Here is a 19,618-nt window from a genome sequence, read left to right as displayed (position 1 = left end):
ATTGATCACATGTACCACCATCTTAGGGATTCCAGTCTGGTTCTGGCGAGTCGACTTCGGCTTCGTCGTCGATATACAAATCATCTTCAGTACCATTCATGGCATTTTTGCAATTATTTTATGACACTATATTTTCACGTTCCCTCTGTGCTTTTACGATAAACGCAGCGAACATCAAGTGAGGAAGCACGCAAAGCTGTTTTTAATTCAAAATTGTAACTTTTTGAACATTTCAGACATATGAATGATGATTGTGTACGATTATCATTGCTCATCATTGTAGTATTATTAGCGGTTGCGGCTGTTTGAGAATGGCGATGAAACGTAAACATAACAATGGTTTCCCTTTACCGCGACCTACAGTATGAAAAACATACAGACTTGGCTTTGTTAAACCCAACTCTGATCATTTACGAAAGAAATGTATCTATCTCTGAATTAAGTTCCATTCAGCAACTAAAGACAAGTGATGATATCAGTAAAACGTGATCAGCTGAGAGTGTAAATAAACCTAGAATGGAAATGCGCATCATTGTTTTGTTCTTATAATGTTATCAATACAACAAAACATGTAATATTACAATAAACATGTTTTATTTAAATTATCATTATTCTCAATATAACTATTATTCGACTTTTGCAAGTGGATATCTATCAGTGTAACAACCTGACCGAGGCAATTCTCTCTCTCTCTCTCTCTCTCTCTCTCTCTCTCTCTCTCTCTCTCCTCTCTCTCTCTCAATCATTGATTGTAATACTTACAATACTCTATCTCTCTCTCTCTCTCATTGATTGTAATACTACTTACAATACTTACTAATGATACTCCTCCATCCACCACTACAAAATTCCAGTTTTTAGAATTCTGAATAAAGCGATTATTGTAAACATGTATTGGCATAAACAATCGAATTGAGAAACAACTGATTGCTGATGTCATTTACCATAACTATCGGGTGTTTATTAAGAGCTCCTTTAAAATTGTTAAACCCTGCCGATTCTCAGTAAGTAAAAAGTTAAACCCTGCCGATTCTCAGTAAGTAAAAATAAAATATATTTTTGTTCATTTCTCATGCATTTTTTTTGTTTGTATGGTGTTTTTACGTTGCGTGGAACCAGCGGTCATTCAGCAACGGGACCAACGGCTTTACATGACTTCCAAACCACATCGAGAGTGAACTACTATCACCAGAAATACACATCTCTCACTCCTCAATGGAATGGCCGAGAATCGAAATCGCGACCACCGAGGTGGAACGCCAACACCATACCAACAACGCTACTGAGGCGCAAGAAAGAATACTAGTAAATTAAAGCTGCAGGTTATAACCGAGGGTGAATAAAACGAACGAATAACGGCGAGGCAGCAGTGGTGTTTGGAACCGGAGAAATCACACCTACTCAATGTTTATATAATGAAGTGGTATGTGCACATTTTCAACCAAACTTTGTTATGATAAAAGGTATCTCCACATTATATCTCTCCTAATAAGTAATGGCAATGAAGATACTATCAATAATACTCAAATCAGCCTAGATTTTGAGAATGTAAACAATATCAAATGCAAATTATGTATATTCAGATCTTTATATTCTGTAATACAGTAACGATATGATAATAGTAATACTGTTATTGGATACAACAAGCAAAACTTTTATTTAAGTCATCATTATTATTAATATAGTTGTATTGTTTAATTTTTGTAAATAATCACTTTTCTCCAAAAAATATTTCAATTTGTAATTTAGAAGTCATCCTATACTACAGATATGAGATAAATTCATGAAAATTTGCCATGACTTTTGGCCTCGTCTTATCTAAAGGTCGCCTTATACGCGGAAATATACGGTCATTTGTATTTTTCCTAACATACAAACCTGAGGTCTTTACATAGCAATTACCTTCAGCGCAAGCTGGAACAGTATATTCTACACAACAAGGTTGTTTGGTAGTTGCCCTACTGGTGAGAGAGGTGAGTGGTACCATGCACCACCTCTCTTTGCTAAGTCGCATAACCACTTGTCTTATGGGCCAGGTAACACAAACCACTTTTAACATTTATCATTTGTTCCTACACGAATACAACCATCAGTCTTTACATAAGAAGACTTACTAATTGATGAGAAGATCTGAGTAGACTTCCTAACCGACTAGAGGTTCGTCTCACCTAGGACTTTTTCCTGGTTGTGCAATGTCAAGCAAAGGAATCAGTGCCACACTCATGGAAACAAAAGTGTGCTTGACAGTGAGACTTCTGGGCTTTTCAAAGCAATGGGTTTAAAAGTAGCATTACTCCAAAAAAAGCTTTGAAGAACATTGTGTTGGAGACAATAAAGTTAAGAAAAGTAACGAGTTAGTTTTATTGTCCGCCCCTCTCCCTGCCTGGCTAGAGAAAGGGTAGGATTTGCTTCTATTAGATTATAACAATGAAAAAACAGAAAGGCTGATCACTCACCTGCATCTGTGTCCGTCCAGTGTATGACGTTCTGGGAACCTATCCTCTGCCCACCGTGAGAGGAAGGTACGAGGAGAATGGTGGGAGCAAACACACACACACACACACACACACACACACACACACACACACACACACACACACACACTTTCACTTACATTACCCGTACATCTTGGACCAGATGCTAATTGTCCTGCTAGGGGAACTGGATGAGCTACAAAACTTGTTGAGCAGCCACCACAGGACCCAAGAAAAAGGTGTCCAAAGACCTATGAGCCATGTCCCTCCGGTAAAAGGATGTGAACGTTCAGACGCGACCACAGTTGTGCTCTCAGCACCTGATATACTGACTAATTTTTCTTGAATGCGAGGAAGGGCACAATGCCCCTAACTTTGTGAGCTCTGGGCTGGAACATAATAGCCATCCTCGTTTGACACTGCATATGCCATTTGAGTTAACGTCAATTATACAAATTGATTAAAAGATTGTCATTTGCTCATACGCGGAACAAACCTTCAGTTTTAACAATAGGATCGTCTTAAAATTGGAGGGAGGTAAAAGTACCCAGAACCTGCTGGGGGTTCAGCCCGCCTGACCACCCTTCCTAATAGATTGAGTTCTAAAGAAGGGGGTCTAAGCCTGTGAAAGAATAGATGAGCGATACCTAAAAACTCAGCCTGCTGGGATTAAACACAATGAGACTTGTCCAGATTTCCTCCCCTTGTCAGATACAAGAGTAAGTGCTACTGAGAAGCAGATTTGTTTATTGTATAGGAAAATACCAAATAACTGCAAACAGTATGGCTGCCACACTCACCAATATCAGACCAGTTCCAGTTTATGAAGTGTTATTCTTAAACCCGCCTGCAGGATGAAGAGACGAAAAAAAGAAAGAAGGTAACCACCCATCTTCCTTATTCTCTCTCCCGCACAATCATCTTAGATATGATGCAAATGTCCTGCTACTGGAACTGAATGAGCTACACAACTTGTTGGGCAGCCGCCACCGGACACAAGTAAAAGTGTCCAAGAACCTGTGGGCAATGTCCTTCAAGAAAAGGAAGTGAACGTGGTCTGCTGAAGCCAGGAACTGACAGTTTACTTGTGAACCTAAGTTCTGGAGAGAAGAGGCGAGGCCTTTCAGACCCACTGGTTTTGCTATGACACACCCCTGGCTCCTCCCCCAGACAGTCGTAAGAGAGCACAAACCACGCCCATCGGGGCGGAGCAACCAGAGACGTGCGAGTTGACAGAACTCAAACCGCCATATTTGAAGTTGCAAGTTGCTATGAAGTATATCTGTACTTACCATTCCATTTTCCTGTTGTGAGATTTATTTGAGATTGCAAATTACTGCAAGTAGTAACTTAAAGTTCCAATTTGTGAATTTTAATATTTCCCATTCCTCTTTATATTCTAAGATAATATAATGTGACAGTAGTTCACCTCCCCTTTCCAAGATATTCCTATCTTGTTACCTAAAAGTTGCATCTCCTCTAAATGCAAGGATAAGAGTCTAAGTATACCTTAAAGAAATTTATGAATAATTGAAAAATGTTATGGTTGACCTTCATAAACATGTAAGCTGTTGACTTTTGTAATTACTTTACAAATCCTTTATTTCCTCCAGAATGGTCTCCTCGGTTACGGGGGTAGGGTCGGAGGGTGAACTAGACCCTGGGTCTGAAAGGCCTCGCCTCTTCTCTCCAGAACTTAGGTTCACAAGTAAACTGTCAGTTCTAGAGAGAGAGGCTTCAGCCTTTCAGACCCACTGGTTTTGCTCACATGATACTTCAGGGGGCATGAAGATGAAGACCTGCAACGACTGCATCGAAAGCTCCCTATAGACCGAGGAGAGCATAAAATGACCCAAATACAGAGTTGCTTTTCCAATTCATTCTAGTCATTATCTCTTGCAGCGTAACTCCATTATACATCATCCTTGAAGCTGCTTGACCTCTGATAGAGTGGAAATTGGTGGAGTGTTTTCTGGCATTGGGATCAGCTCTGAAAATACAGTCCCTGAATAGCTGCCTCATCTTTGGAAGGGACATGATCTTGAAGTTTTCATCCAGCCAAATATGGTCTTCCCTATCTATGTTCCTTTCTGCACAGATTTTATTTGTGTACTTCAGATAAAAGTTTAATTGTCTAACTGGACAAATTTTTGGCTTGGTAGGGTGACACCTAAAGCTGAATTCAATAGGCGTGTAATTGTTTCTCTGATTCTTGGCCATGAAGGAAGGGTGGTTTCTTAACACAATGGTTTCTGGCGTGAAAGTGCTCCTGGAGATACATAGATGATTAAATTGGTTAGCTCTCAATGGGCAAGCCAACGCTACGAGGAATAAGGTCTTCTGAATCATGAGCAGCATAGAATCATCTCTTGTAGTGTTGAGGAAGGAAACCACTTTATCAAGATCCCAGCCTGGAAATTGATGAGAATTGCTGGGTCTTCTTCTATTTACTCCATCAAGCATAGCTTTAATATACTTGTCTTCTGCTAGACAATAATTGGGAAAGTATCCCTTCAAAACTGGTCCAAGAGCAGCTCGGTATCCTTTAAGTGTGTTGTATGCTAGGCCCTTGTCTATTAATTCGTTAAAATAGAGTAGCACTGATAAAAGAGGGAACTTGTTGTTACTTCCATATTTATTGTGTATGAACTCTTTAAAGCTACTGAAGAGATTTTGGTATTTGGCCATGGAGCTGTCTCGTAAATTGGAAGTAATTTTGTTGCATATCTCTGGAGGAAATATGGAAGGTAGTTGATCTTTTATATTCTGAAGGCGATCAAATTTAAGTGGTGTTGCACTAAGGGTAAGGTACAGTCCATATGAAGTATCTGGCAGCCTTCTGCTTTGACTTTGTACTTCCGGTATTCCTTGGAGACTGTCTTGACTAGGGGAATCCATGGTTCCGTTTCCTGGGAAATAGTGCAGAAGAGCATGTTGTTATTACATTCGTTATATATCTTAAAAGCAACTTTATGCAGTAAGAAGCCTGGGGGAAAAGCATAAAGAGGAGAAGAACCTTCCCAGCTAATGTGAAGAGCATTATTACTGATTGCTTTTGTGTTGGGTACAGAAGAACAAAATCTTTTACATTTAGAATTAAAGCCATTGGTGAATATATATAGGATTTAGGCATTAAGCCAAGCACTGGGTTAAAGCCATTGGTGAAAAGGTCTATTTCAGGAAAGAAATTCATATCTGTGCAAATTAAATTGAATAGATTATCGTCAAGAGTGGCTTCTGGATGTATGGAACCAAAGTCTCTCGATAGGGAATCAGCCATCACATTGCTTTTCCCTTTAATCCATTTAGTTTGAATGTCTATGTTGTATTTTCCTTTGATGTTTAGTAACACTTTGATGGCCTCCTGGGCCGATTTGTTCCTAATGCTACCATGTTTTTTGACCCAACAGTTTGTTACTTGTGAATCTATGTGAATTAGTACTACTTTGTTTCTTAGTTTGTCTCTGAAGTGTTTTATACAGTAAATGCATGCAAGTAGTTCTCTAATGTTAATGTGCAGAGTATTCTCATTTTGTAGCCATGTATTATTAGTTGAGAGTATGCCATGTTCTCCTACTAATGCTCCACCCCAGCCAAAGTTGGATGCATCTGTGAATAGTTCTAGATCTACTTGATTATTAGGAATGTTTATATCACTATACATGTTAGTCTGTTTCCATTCTTCTAGAAAGGATTTGAAAGAAGGAGGAATGATTCTATATCCTTTAGCAAAATATCTATGGAACCTGTGAAGGAATTTAAGATGGTATCTACCATAAAAGGTGTAGTAGGAACAGAAGTTAAGTGATCCTATCAATCTTTGATATAATTTAAGGTCAGATCTGTTCAAGTTGGATACTGTATTGGCAAGCCTAATACATTTATCAATGTTTTTCTGCATTGGTCTCATTGTTTTGTTCTCCAAGTTATAATGAACTCCCAGAAACTCTATCTTTTGCACTGGATGAATAACAGACTTTTTAATAGATATTTGCCAACCCAGCTCCGTGAGCACTTCAATGATTATTTGGGTGTGAGCCTCGCATTTGTGAAAGTCATCTGCCAATATGAGTATATCATCTAAATAGTTAAAGATGAGTATATTATATTTCTTCCTAATGTATTTAACTACTGTGTACATTAGTTTGGAAAAGATGTAGGGAGCTGTCTTTAAGCCCGAAGGGAACAACGTCCATTGAATTTACGCTTTCCTGATTTGAACGTTAAGAATCTTTGAGCACTTGAATGAAGAGGGACGTGCCAATAAGCGTCCTTTAAATCAAGTCTACATGCCCAGTTGTTTAAATGCAAATAAGGGAATATAGTTTTAGGTTTCAGCATAGAGAAAGAAGGTTTCTTGATCATGGTATTAAGGCATTTCATATCGAAGATTAGGCGAATGCTCCCATCGGGTTTAAGCTTGTAAAATATGTGGTTATAGTAGTAGAAAGAATTTCTGTTAATTTGTTCTATTACCCCTAGGTCTAGTAATCTGTTACATTCTCTCTCTAGTATTATTCTCTTGCTAGGAGAATAATATCTATCAACCCCAAATCTTTTCAAAGTCTTTTGAGCCTTATTTTTATTGGTAAATTCCCGGGAGTCTCACACCCTTACTGATCAAGTTGCATGCAAAAGAAGAATTTGGGAGTTTTTGCCAATTTTTTAATTTATTTGTCAATGACCTACCTATCCCACTTACTGGAGGGGCGTGAGAGGTTTCCTTGGAGCTAGAGGCTTCTGTAGGGAAATTTAACTCTTCCAATATCATTGAATTGTTCGTGGGTACATTTGCCAAATTTTTATCTTTACTGTGTAGCTCCAGGTTATTTTCCTCTTGGTCCGAGCAGGGTTCGATGGTATTAAGAATCAAAGCATAATTAGTTTTGTTTCTTATCTTTGACGTCTGAATTAATTGCGGTCTGTCCCCCTGTACTCCTTCCCCCTCTTCGGCCACCTCTCTTGATACCTCGCCTGTAGGGATTGAACCTATTCCTGAACCCAAAGCTTCCCCTGAATCCTCTGTAAAAGTTAAATTTCCCTCTGGGGAAGCCCTGATGCTTGCCAAAGTTGAACCTTCCACCTCTAGAGATAATGTCCCCTCCTCTAGGAAGGGGACCGCCTCGAAAGCACGAAGCAATAGCTTTCCTTTGATCATCTGATAAGACCCATATATCATCAGTTTCAGCTTTAATAATAGCATCTCTGGTATCTAAATTGAGGTTCCTGGGTAAAGATCTACTTCTGAATGAGCGGATTAAACTTTTAATTAGGTCAATGTGTTTCCTGAAAGGCCCAATTATCACTTTAGTAATGAAATCAATATCGTTAATCTTGGAGGGGTAAGCTAATTGCGCCAGAGCTGCATGCCCTTGAAAAGAAGATATAGCCATTTTAATGTTTTCAATATCAAAAGTGAAATTTCTTCTTGAAATCTTCATTAAACAACCTGCCACTTGGCCAAAAGTTCAACTTTGGCAAATTTATCAATTTGAAAAGGTCTGCAAGTTCTTTATTATGATTACAAACAAAGAATTGATCATGAGAGTTCTTGTCTCCTTCACTTAATGTTAATGCAATTAGGGAGTCATTTAATTGTATTTTCCCATCTCTATGAATGGAGGGCACAGCATTAAAATTGTTAGATATAGTAGGAATAGGTTTGTTAAAAGGTAAGCGGGTTAAATTCTTCATAGTCACTACTATCTTCATTATAAGTTGTAAATAATTCTTCATTTGCATTCTCAGGTAAATCTACTTTTACGGCGAGGGCGCTTAGGAGGAGGAGTATTGTCATTTCTTTTTGCATACTTAAATTTATATAGCCTCTACAGTAATCATATATTATTTAGCCTATATAGCCAACCTGTCAGAAATTCTTAAGATGCAGTTCCTCATGGTAAGGGGTAAACCATTATATCGAAAGGAAACGAGTATGATATAAAATTCTACCCATTAGCTGAGGTAGGCGCAATTATACCGCCTTTGACAGGAACCCCTCCAGTTAAATGTCGACGATAGGATCTCGGTGGGATAGGCGGAAGGAAGCGGCTAAATAGGTAGCCTAGATTGACGTAGTATGTTAAACTCAAAGTTAGAAAAAGTTAGGCTAGTTAGGCTACTCGGCTCTTTGGAACGTAAGGCAAAACTAGTTAACACCTCACCTTACAACATTAATTACCTTTGTCATATAAGTATCTAGTCCTTATAATGTTTAGGCTCACTTTACACATAGTTTAGGATTATATGATAATGTACTTCGGTCTCGAAATTTATCTAATCTCAACTTTTACGATTATAACTACCGCACGGTCAGTTCCGGCTCATTGTTTACCTTTTACTGCCATGCTTGTGACGTCATCAGTCTGTATCCGCTGCTATCCAAAACGTTTTATATAAAAACAGAATATTAAACCTTACCCTTTCTCCACTAGTTTCAATAATGTTTGATTCTGTAATAATAACAATTGAAGAATTTCACTATTGGAAGGTTCCTGGCTGGTTTCTTCCGTTTTGGGACCTCTCTTCTTTTTGGGTTGTGCCGGTGGAATGTTGTCATCATCGCTAGTTTCGCTGAGATTATGCACATCTGCTGATACTACGACTTTTTTGGACATTTTAATTGATTGAAGTCGTTGTCCCTCGTAACAATGATTAGGGGAGGGTTGTAGTAATGGTGAGGTGTAACAGGTGTTGCCTGTGTCCTGTCAACTTCAAATATGGCGGTTTGAGTTCTGTCAACTCGCACGTCTCTGGTTGCTCCGCCCCGATGGGCGTGGTTTGTGCTCTCTTACGACTGTCTGGGGGAGGAGCCAGGGGTGTGTCATAGCAAAACCAGTGGGTCTGAAAGGCTGAAGCCTCTCTCTCCAGAACCAGTATTCAAAACTCTATGAACTGACAAGTGCTTTTTAAATGCCAGGGAGGAACTCATTCCTCTGATGTCGTATGCTCTAGCCTGCACAGACTCTGTGACAGAACTAGAAGGTGAGGAGTATGCCTGCTTAATGACCTCACACAGCCAGAATGAAAAGATCTTGGAAATTTCCATTCTGGACTAGCCGTTGCTAACACAAAGTCTACGACACCTGGGCCTTAAGTGGAGAGTCCTTTAGATAGCATTGCAGAGCTCTGACAAGACAGCAAAAACTATTGCTGATCACTGTCCATTAATTCATTCAGGGAATGAATGAAAAAGAGATAAATCTGCCATCATGAACCGAGGGATTTTCAGTCTTGCTTACAAATTCCTGGACAAATTCGAAGGCCAGACCTCCAACCTCTGGTGTTTTTACTGTCAAACTTGGGCCATGAAGCCTCACCAACTCTCTTCTAGGAAGCCAAGGCCAACAGGAAAACTGTCTTTAGAGTCAGATTCCTGACTGACGATTGACGTAGTTTTTTTTTTTTTTTTTTTTTTTTTTTTTTTTTTTTTTTTTTGTATGGTGTTTTTACATTGCATGGATCAAGTGGTTATTCAGCAATGGGACACATGACTTTATGTGATTTCCGAACCACGTCGAGAGTGAACTTTTATCACCAGAAATAAACATATCTCACCCCTCAAAGGAACGTCTGAGAATTGAACTCGCGGTCACCGAGGTGGCAAGCTAACACCATACCGACCATGCCACTCAGGCTCTGACGTAGTAGTTTGAATGGAGTTTGAGTGAGACTACTCATGATCAGAGCATGATCCCACACCGCAGGCTTGAGCTCTCTTGTTGAACAGGACTATTCAAAACTCCTGAACAACATCAAGATTTACCAGGCGCAGGATCAACCCCAAGGTGGCCCTGTAGCCCTTGAATGCTGAGAAAGAAAGAGCTTTTCGTTCTGTGAAAGATTAGAAATCCACTATCAGCTCACTGAAGCTCAGAGTGGAGAGAAACACTATCGACGACCCCAACCACAGTAGCCAGCCCACTTGCCCTGGTAAACTGCTGACGAAGACCTCCTGAGATAGCTGGACACCTGGCCTGCTGCTTTGCGAGAAAAGCCTCACACTCTTAGGAGATACTCGACAGTCTCCAGCCGTGAAGCAACAGAGATCTTACCGACAGGTGGAACCTTTCCACATAAAGCTGGCAAAAGAGGTTCCATGGAGGAATTCTCTCGGAACTGCTGACAGAAGATACAGAAGTACTGGGAACCACTCCCCGTGGACACAAAGGCACCAGCTAGGATGTCCTGAAATTCCTAGAACCCATTACTCTGTTCAGCACCTGATGGATCAGGAGGAACTGAGGGAAGGCATACACCTGGAGATTGTACAAAGGATGCTGAAGAGTGTCCTCTGCTTGAGGAGGAGGATCCTGAACCACCATGAAGTAGATCTCCAGCTTCCTGTTGAAACGAATGGCAAAGAGGTCTATCATGAGTCTTTCCAAAAGATAAAAAGATGAGACCACTACATCCTGGTGCAGATACCATTCCATACATAGGACTACTCCAACGGCTAGATTGTTGGCCACCACATTCCTCCTGCCTGGAACGTATCTGACCACGAGCTACTCCACAGAGGTGTCAACCGCACACTGGTGCATCTTGACTGTTAAAGGAGTGGTGATTTCGGCAGAAAGGAGTCTTCTTTTCCAATGAACAATTCTGGGACCATGAAGAGGTCTAACATAGGTCTTCCAAGCAGACAAAAAAGATAATAGGATACCCCATAGGGATGTCCTAAGACAAAATAATCAGCAAAGATATGTTCTTTAGCTGCCCAGGAAATGCGCATCTTCAACAGTAGAGACTTCCTATGAGATGATCCCTTATGATGACATACAATCAGTATGCTACTCATCAGAGGAGTTGCCCTATGATGATAGGACACATTTCAACTTAAAAGCACTTCACATAACGAAAAAACAACCTTGTCCCATATACATAGTTTTGAGGGATCTATTTACACTAAACAGAAGCAGGAAGCAAGAAAATCACTCTGAATCAAGTTACATAGGACAAAATAACCCTGCCTCTGACTTCAGCTAATTTTTCCAAACCAAAACATTGATTGCTTTGAATTTTATAATACTATAGTAATATAAGACTACATACAGTATTATTGGATACAGTGAAGTAAAGCATAACTTCTTAAAAGAGCCAAGGAAAAGATGCCTATTCATTATGTTTGTATTTTATGATTGTCTCTCGGCGCTTAGGCTAAGTACTGACAACCAGACAATGGTGCCATCTATTACCAAAAAAAATAACTAAGTCTAGTTCACAACTAGACTTACTTAAGTCATATTTCAACTTAAACATACTTCATATAACAAAAAATAACCTTGTCACATATGAATAGAGTTTCTAGAGATTAATTCATGCTAAAAAGAAACACAAAAATTGCTTTGAATGGAGTTAAATATGGCAAAATGATCTTACCTCTGCCATCACCTTATTTTTTCAAGCCAAAACATGATCGGTTTGCTTGTACTTTATAATACTATAGTAATATAAGACTACATACAGTATTATTGGATACTATGAAGTATTGGATAACTTTCTAAAAGAGCCAAGGAAAAGATGCATATTCATTATGTTTGTATTTTACGAGGCGGTCTCAGAACTTAGCCTAAGCCACCGATAACCAGACAAAGGCGCTGCAAACCCTACGGATGGTAAAGCCCAGTTATGAATATATATTGAACAAGCACAGTAAAACTGAAAGGCAATGTTCAATCACAACAAAAAGGAAGTAAAAAACCACGATGAAATAACAGAAGAACAGTCAGGAAGGAATGAGGCAGAGGAAGGTAATATTGTCTGCTCTCAACTGTATAAGGCAAGTGGTTACACAACTCAGTGAAAGGAGGTGGTGAGGGTACCCCTCACCTCTCTCCCTAGTAGTGCAACTACTGAACAAACTTGTGTAGAATAGCCTGTTCCAGCTTGCGCTGAAGGTAATTCCTATGTAAAGACCGAAAGTTTGTATTCAGGTAGGGACAAATATGCATTTACAGGCAGGCAGATATTTCTTTACAATATCTACTATAAATATCTTTTAAAATTAGAAAGATCAAAAGATTTACCATCCATAACTTTAGAACATGAAAAATGGCAGGCTCATCACGAGTTGGTAGGAAGAAAAATACCCCAAAATTAAAACAAGATTACATCTGCAAAGGATATACTGTCTACCTGACTCCTGAAGAGGCACTACTAGTGGAATTAACACACTAACAGCACGTACATCAAATCCAAGAAACTTCCACACACACAAAAAAGGTGACACAGTCGGCCTTTAACCCTCTTACGCCGATTGGACGTATTAAACGTCGAGTCAAAATGTCTCCCGTATGCCGATTGGACGTATCATACGTCGGCTCAAAAAAGTTTTTTTAAAAATTCGCGGAAAAAAAAATACTTATAGGCCTACCAGCCGAAAACTTTTTGTATCACGCGCCTGGGGGATGCTGGGAGTTCACGGATCAAGGCGTTGTTTTGTTTACAATCGTCGCAGGCGCGCAAGCGCGAATTTCTTTCTTTCTTATCGCACTAAAAAAGTATCAGTGACACATCTCGGAAATTATTTCGTCACTTTGACATAATTATTGCACCATTTTAAATTATCCTTTACATGAAGTATTATATATGAAAATGTGCGCAATTTCATGCACAATACAACTAAAAAATATTCATGATTGTAGCTTTTATCAGTTTTGAAATATTTTCATATAAATAACGATAAGTGCAAAAATTTCAACCTTCGGTCAACTTTGACTCTACAGAAATGGTCGAGAAACGCAATTGTAAGCTACAACTCTTACATTATAGTAATATTCAATCATTTGCCTTCATTTTGCAACAAATTGGACGTCTCTAGCACAATATTTCGATTTATGGTGAATTTATGAAAAAACTTTTTCCTTACGTTCGTGCGATAACTCTTCCGATAAATTTTTTCCGTGCGATTGTCCTAATGTTTGCACCCTTTTCAATTTGCCGTTACATAAAGTTTTATATATGGAAATGTGCGCAATTTCATGGCACAATACAACAAAAAACAACCCATGGTTGTAGCTTTTATCAGTTTTGAAATATTTTTCATATAAATAACGTTAAGTGCAAAAATTTTCAACTTTCGGTCAACTTTGACTCTACCGAAATGGTCGAAAAACGCAATTGTAAGCTAAAACTCTTATATTCTAGTAATATTCAATCATTTACCTTCATTTTGCAATGACTTGGAAGTCTCTAGCACAATATTTCGATTTATGGTGAATTTATGAAAAAAAAAACATTACGTTCGCGCGGTAACTTCCGAAAAAATCAGAATTTTTTTGTGCGATTGTCGAAATGTTTGCACCATTTAAAATTAGCTGTTACATAAAGTTTTATATATGAAAATGTGCGTAATTTCATGTAGAATACAACTAAAAATGATTGAAGGTTGTAGCTTTTCTCTTTTTTCGAAATATTTGCATATAAATCACGATAAATAGAAAAAAAACCACGTTCGGTCAAATTTGACTCTACCGAAATAGTTGAAAAATGCAATTGTAAGCTAAAACTCTTACGGCCTAGTAATATTCTGTCATTTTCTTCATTTTGAAAACAAATTTGAAGTCTCTAAAACAATATTGTGATTTATGGTGAATTTTTGAAAAATATATTTCTTCACTCCGCGCGCCGATTCGCGGCCGCAAGTCTCCGAAATACGTACATGGCATTATCCTATATTTTCTCCTTTTCATATTAGCCTTTTTATAGAGTTTTATATATCAAAATGTGCGCAAATTCATGAAGAATGCAATAAAAAATAATTGAAGGTTGTAGCTTTTTCGATCTTTGAAATATGTCCATATAAAAAAATATATATATTAAAATTTCGACATTCGGTCAAATTTAACTCGTCCGAAATGGTCGAAATCTGCAATTCTAATCTAAAACTCTTACAGTATCGTAATATTCAATCATTTGTATTAATTTTGAAACAAATTGGAAGTCTCTAGAACATTATTTAGAATTACGGTGAATTTTTGAAAATAACATTTTTTTACGTCCGCTCGTTACGAATTCGTACATCATTTTGTGATAATATTTTTCCGGTGTTGCTTTTATTGTTTTACAATGTATTATATATCAAAATGATTGCAATTTAGTGTACAATACAACGCAAAAAAAAGTAACTGGTTAGCTTTGACCGTTTTCTGCACAGCGTGATTTGAATACAATTATGTATGAATTTTTTTTTTTCGCTACCATATATCGCATTATTTACATATGATAATGATATCATTTTTCATTTCTGATGGTTGCATTCTAAACTTCAGGCAATGACAAAAAAAGGAGCCAAAAATGAACTCTTAATCTTCAAAAGTACGCGCGCTGTAATTTTTTGAAAAAATTATTTTTTCCACTTCCGCGCTCACTCCAAACCAGGCCCGGCATACGGGAGACGTTTTGATTTTTAGGGCTCCGGCGTAAGAGGGTTAACATAAAGAAAAAACGTTGCGTGTTATGCACAAGAGTAAAGCCTGCTCTCTCTCATATCAATCAATCTACTGAAAAATGATATTGTTATGATACAATAAAGTTTTATACAAACTTACCTGGCAGATATATACATAGCTATTGACTCCGTCTTCCCGACAGAAATTCGAATTTTGCGGCACGCGCTAAAGGTAGGTCAGGTGATCTACCTGCCTACCGCTGGGTGGCAGGAATAGGAACCATTCCCGTTTTCAATCAGATTTTCTCTTCCACTTGTCTCCTGAGGGGAGGTTGGGTGGGCAATTAATTGTATATATCTGACAGGTAAGTATGTGTAAAACTTTATTATACAATAACAATATCATTTTTATACATTCAACTTACCTGTCAGATATATACATAGCTGATTCACACCATTGGAGGGTAAGAGAGCTAATTACTGAATAGACCGGTAAACAACATACGTTGTAGATAATAAATACATAAAACCTTGGTTCCTATGTGTTTAGACGAAGGGTTGACTTCCTAGCTATTGCTAGGAGTCTGCTTCGTCTCAAGAGCCTCAGCGAGGATGTGACCTATTGCTAAGATTTCTTGTAGATCTGTCAATGGGGTCTTATCCACTTACTCGACAGAATCTAATGGTCTTTTGTCAATGGGGTCTTATCCACTTACATGACAATACACCTATGCCTGGTGGCATAATTAAGGAGCACAACACCGAACCCGATCACCTGATCCTAACACGAGAGTTTGTGCTTAATTTGAAAAGAGTTATCCCCAAACACCTTTCAAACAACCCAAAGAAAAAACACTATGTTAAAATAAAATTTAACTCACTAGTAAGGATCAGTGTCGGCTCCCTATCCCAGCAACATATCCGTAGACACGCATAACCAAGAGAGAAAGATCTCTCGTAGGTCAACTTGACCTCCTTCGTGTAATGGGAAGTCAACAAAGAGTTGCATCTCCCGTAAGTGACAGCTAATATGTCCTCATGACATATTGTTAGGAAAGAACAAGAATTCATAAAAGCTCGCACTTCATGCGCTTTTAATTCTCAGCTGTGTGAAGGAATCATCAAGTTACTCACGTAGTGCTTTAGCGATCACACTTGTTTCAAAGAAGACCAGGGCTTTCTTTGAAATGGATCTGTTCTGGATGAAGCCTAGAGCCTGGCTGGCGCCTCGTGCCTGCCTGTCCCTCGCGCCTAGCTGGTGCCTCGCGCCTGCCTGGCGCCTCGTGCCTGGCTGGCGCCTGGCGCTTGCCTGGAGTCTCGCGCCTGCCTGGCGCCTGACGCCTGGTTGTCACCTAGCGTCTGTAAGGCGCTTTTCGCCTGACTCCTGGCTGGCGCCTCGCACCTGGAAGGAGCTTCGCGCCTGGCTCCAGACTGGCTCTTTTTGGCGCCTGGAGCCTGGCTGGCTACTCCCCACTTGCTGGAGCTTCGAGCTTGGTAGAGTCTCGAGGATGTCTGGCGATGTCCACATCTGACGCTCTTATCTGTCCGATTTGTTCGCCTCTAGATGCGCTAAGTTGGAATGACAGTGTTCATTGAAACTGTCTGCATCTGGCGTTTTTTACGCCTGTTTTGGCATTTGGCGCCTAGTTGGCGCTACATTGTCCGCAAGTCCTGAACATCCACAATAGTTTATCAGGAGACTGGAGAAGGGTGGAAGAAATTCTTCCACTTTGAGCTTTTGGCCTCTCCGGCAAGGGGAGGCGATGTTGTAGTCAGCTACATCCATTAGATGATAGGATATCTAACAGTACGAGAGATAAGAGTCTTCCTCCGAGGAAGGATCCTTCTTGAGTTACTTCGTTGCTAACGAGATCTCTTCTTACATGTTGATGAGGTTCCTCGTTGCAGAATCTTCCCTATCCTTGTCCGAAGGAAGGGAAGGAGCCTGGAAGTCGAAGGAGACTCCGAGCTGAAATTGGGAGGACTCCTGATTTCTAGCTCTTTATTGTATCCCTCTGAATACCTTCTGGGAAGCATTTTGAGCCCTCATCGCATCCCAAAGACTCTGTAGGCAAACGTTTAAACCATTATCTGTAGATGAAAACGTAAGTACCCTGCCTGGACAACGGGACCTCTATCTGAAAGCGTTGAGTCAGGAATAGAGGGTTTTAGTTCTTTTACCAGACATACTATGCTGGCAAGAACCCATAGAATCTGATGCGAGATTCCAATGCACAAAAAATTCACTTGTCTTCTTGGTCGTTTAGGACCAAGAGAAACAAAGAATTACCTCATAAAATTTCTCAAAGAAGTTTAACGAGGAGCAGTTCCATCTTGTCGGAACACAGAATCTGAGGTCCAAAAAAGGATCCCATTCCCTCTATTATTTGAAAGAGCCTCAAATCAAATAATGAAAAATGGTTTGCTGCAAATATCTATAGAAGAGGATAATTTATAATCCCCTTAATAGTAAAGAACTAGGAGAAGGAGGGGTGTGCAGGACTCAAGAGACTCTCCGAATTCATGCAATAAAAGGGTGCTAAGGTTTTGTAATCTGAAAGACCTGCACCCTCATTGACTTCCTAGTTTGATAATCTTTGTCCCATAATGTTGGGAGAAGAATGAGTCACCTGAGGAGAGCGCCTCTCTTCACAAGGTGAAGGGCTTTAAGCAGTTATTATTATTATTATTATTAAAGTAGTTTAACCAGACCACTGAGCTGACTTTCAGCTCTCATAGGGCTGGCCCGAAGGATTAGATTAAAATTAAAAAAAACCATGTCTAGGCCAGAGGCAAAGCTCTGGAACCGAAGTTTTGTTTTTTTTCGGTGTGATGACGAAATGAGTTGAAAATTAAACTAAAAACTGCACAAAGGCACACACTCACACAGGAACACATGCACACTATAAATACATTTACTCATATATCCATATTTTGCATAAAAAAATAAAATCAGAATAAGTTAAGTAACATTTAAAAGTTTGTTTATTCATCGTCAGAAGACTTGCTGGGCCTTGACCCAGGCTACATCCCAACATCTCTTGAGAATGGGCACAGAAGGGCCTGAAAGTACTCGAGTGTGGAGTAAAACTAAATGTAAAATCTTAGAATAAAGCAATTTACAAATTGAATTTGTGGGTTTCTTTTTCAATCTCAGAAGAAAACTGAAAGAATGTTTTTGTTTTGTTCATTCATTAGTCTAATAATTTTCGTATTTTCAAAGTTTACTTAGATTTATATTTTATCACTAAATTGCACTTCTTTAAGACTTAAAAATGGGCATGAACTGAAAATGCAGAGGATTCTGACAAGATTTCTTTCATAGATCTGTTTTCCAGTGTCGCAGTCGTTGCTGGTTGTACTTTGGGCATTCGCATACATGTGTTTGACAGTTATAACCTCCCTGCACTCTGCGCACTCAGGAGCTGAGCTACGTGGGTTGCTCATTAAGTCCTATGTTGTCAGACGGGTATGGCCTATACGGAGACGTGTCAGAATTACTTGTTCATGTCTTTCTCTCTGAATATGATGACTCCACTTTCCTACTTCAGGTTTTATTTGCTTTAATTTGTTATTTTCTGCTCTTCATTCCAAATATGTTTGCCATTTTCTTATAATACCCATCTTTATGTATGTTACATAATCACTCATAGGGAGATTCACACTTGATCTTGTCATTTGATTTGCTTCTTTGGCTGCTTTGTCAGCGTCTTCATTTCCTTGATCCCTACATGGGCAGGGATCCAACATATTTCTACTTTTTTCCCAATAATATCTAATTTGTGAAGTGATAATTTAATTGTTGTACAATATTATTTTTTTTGGTTTATAACTCTGGATGGCTTCTATGGCACTTCTTGAGTCACTAAAAATCACAAAATTATTTAGTGATGTTTCTTAATTTATTCTTATGGCTGAGGCGGATTTGCGCAAAGCTCGCTGTGAATATTGAAGCTGTATTGGGTAGAGAGAACTGATATGATTCTTTCCTGGGACACTGCAGCATATCCCACTCCATGTTCCGATTTAGATCCATCTGTGTATATTGCATAATGTGGACTTTTCGGTTTTATATGCTCTATTGTATGTTGTCTATGGTGTGATGGCGTATATAAGTATTTTTTTTGATAAATATTCCAATTGTGTGCAAGTTTTCATTTTATTCATTGTCCAAGGCGGAGGTAATTTTACTACTGGAGGAATTTGTATATTTACATTTAGTGACTCAAACAGTCGTCTAGCCTCTAATTGGAAAAGGGGGTGGGATGATTGTTAATAAAAATATCTCTTTGTTCAAATAATTTTTTTCTTTTTTTGTTGGAGAATCGCTTGTCTTGATTCTCAAAGCACTCTTCATTATTACAAGCTCTCTATGGAGAGAGAGAGGTAGTTCACCACATTCACCTGTAAAGAAGATGTCGGTGATGATTTAAAGGCTCCTGAACATATTCTAAGGCCCTCATTATGAACTGGGTCCAATGCTTTCAGTGTTGCATCTGACGTAGAGCCATATACTTCACTACCGTAATCAATTATAGACAGGACGTTTTGCTTTATACAGTAATGTAAGGGTTTGTCTATCGGCTCCCCAATGTGTGTTTGATAATTTTCTAATTAGATTTAATGCTTTTTTACATTTTGATTTCAAGTATGTTATGTGAGGTTTCCAGTTTAAGTGAGTATCAAAAACACACTTAAACCTAAAAATTTTGCAGTTTGTCTAATTGGTATACTAAGATTTCTGATTTTTAAA

At 38.8% G+C, this 19,618-nt stretch overlaps 2 protein-coding genes across 2 annotated transcripts in view; both read right to left on the bottom strand.

Moving 5' to 3' along the window:
- The window catches only part of LOC135214849 (elongation factor G, mitochondrial-like), a gene marked incomplete in the record, with an annotated part of 132,881 nt that overhangs the window by 87,024 nt on the left and 26,239 nt on the right, over nt 1-19,618 (bottom strand).
- Nucleotides 2,207-12,060, bottom strand: LOC135214787 (uncharacterized). The gene is made up of 2 exons (XM_064249184.1): nt 8,656-12,060; nt 2,207-5,383 (listed from the first exon to the last, which is right to left on the bottom strand). Exons 1-2 carry the CDS (start codon nt 8,705-8,707, stop codon nt 4,299-4,301), a joined length of 1,137 nt encoding a protein of 378 aa, XP_064105254.1. The 5' UTR covers nt 8,708-12,060; the 3' UTR covers nt 2,207-4,298.

The sequence above is a fragment of the Macrobrachium nipponense genome, chromosome 11 (assembly GCF_015104395.2).
Source record: "Macrobrachium nipponense isolate FS-2020 chromosome 11, ASM1510439v2, whole genome shotgun sequence".
Classification (NCBI taxonomy): domain Eukaryota; kingdom Metazoa; phylum Arthropoda; class Malacostraca; order Decapoda; family Palaemonidae; genus Macrobrachium; species Macrobrachium nipponense.
Note: the sequence above shows the minus strand (reverse complement) of the source record. Positions and strands in the feature narration are given on the sequence as shown.

Bases quoted from the DNA above. Each gene is read 5' to 3' on its own strand.
- LOC135214787 (XM_064249184.1), bottom strand. From the start codon at position 8,707: ATGTGTAAAGTGAGCCTAAACATTATAAGGACTAGATACTTATATGAC. The intron at 5,384-8,655 runs GTAATTAATGTT...ACTATTTCCCAG, and splicing joins TAGATACTTATATGACAAAG to GAAACGGAACCATGGATTCC.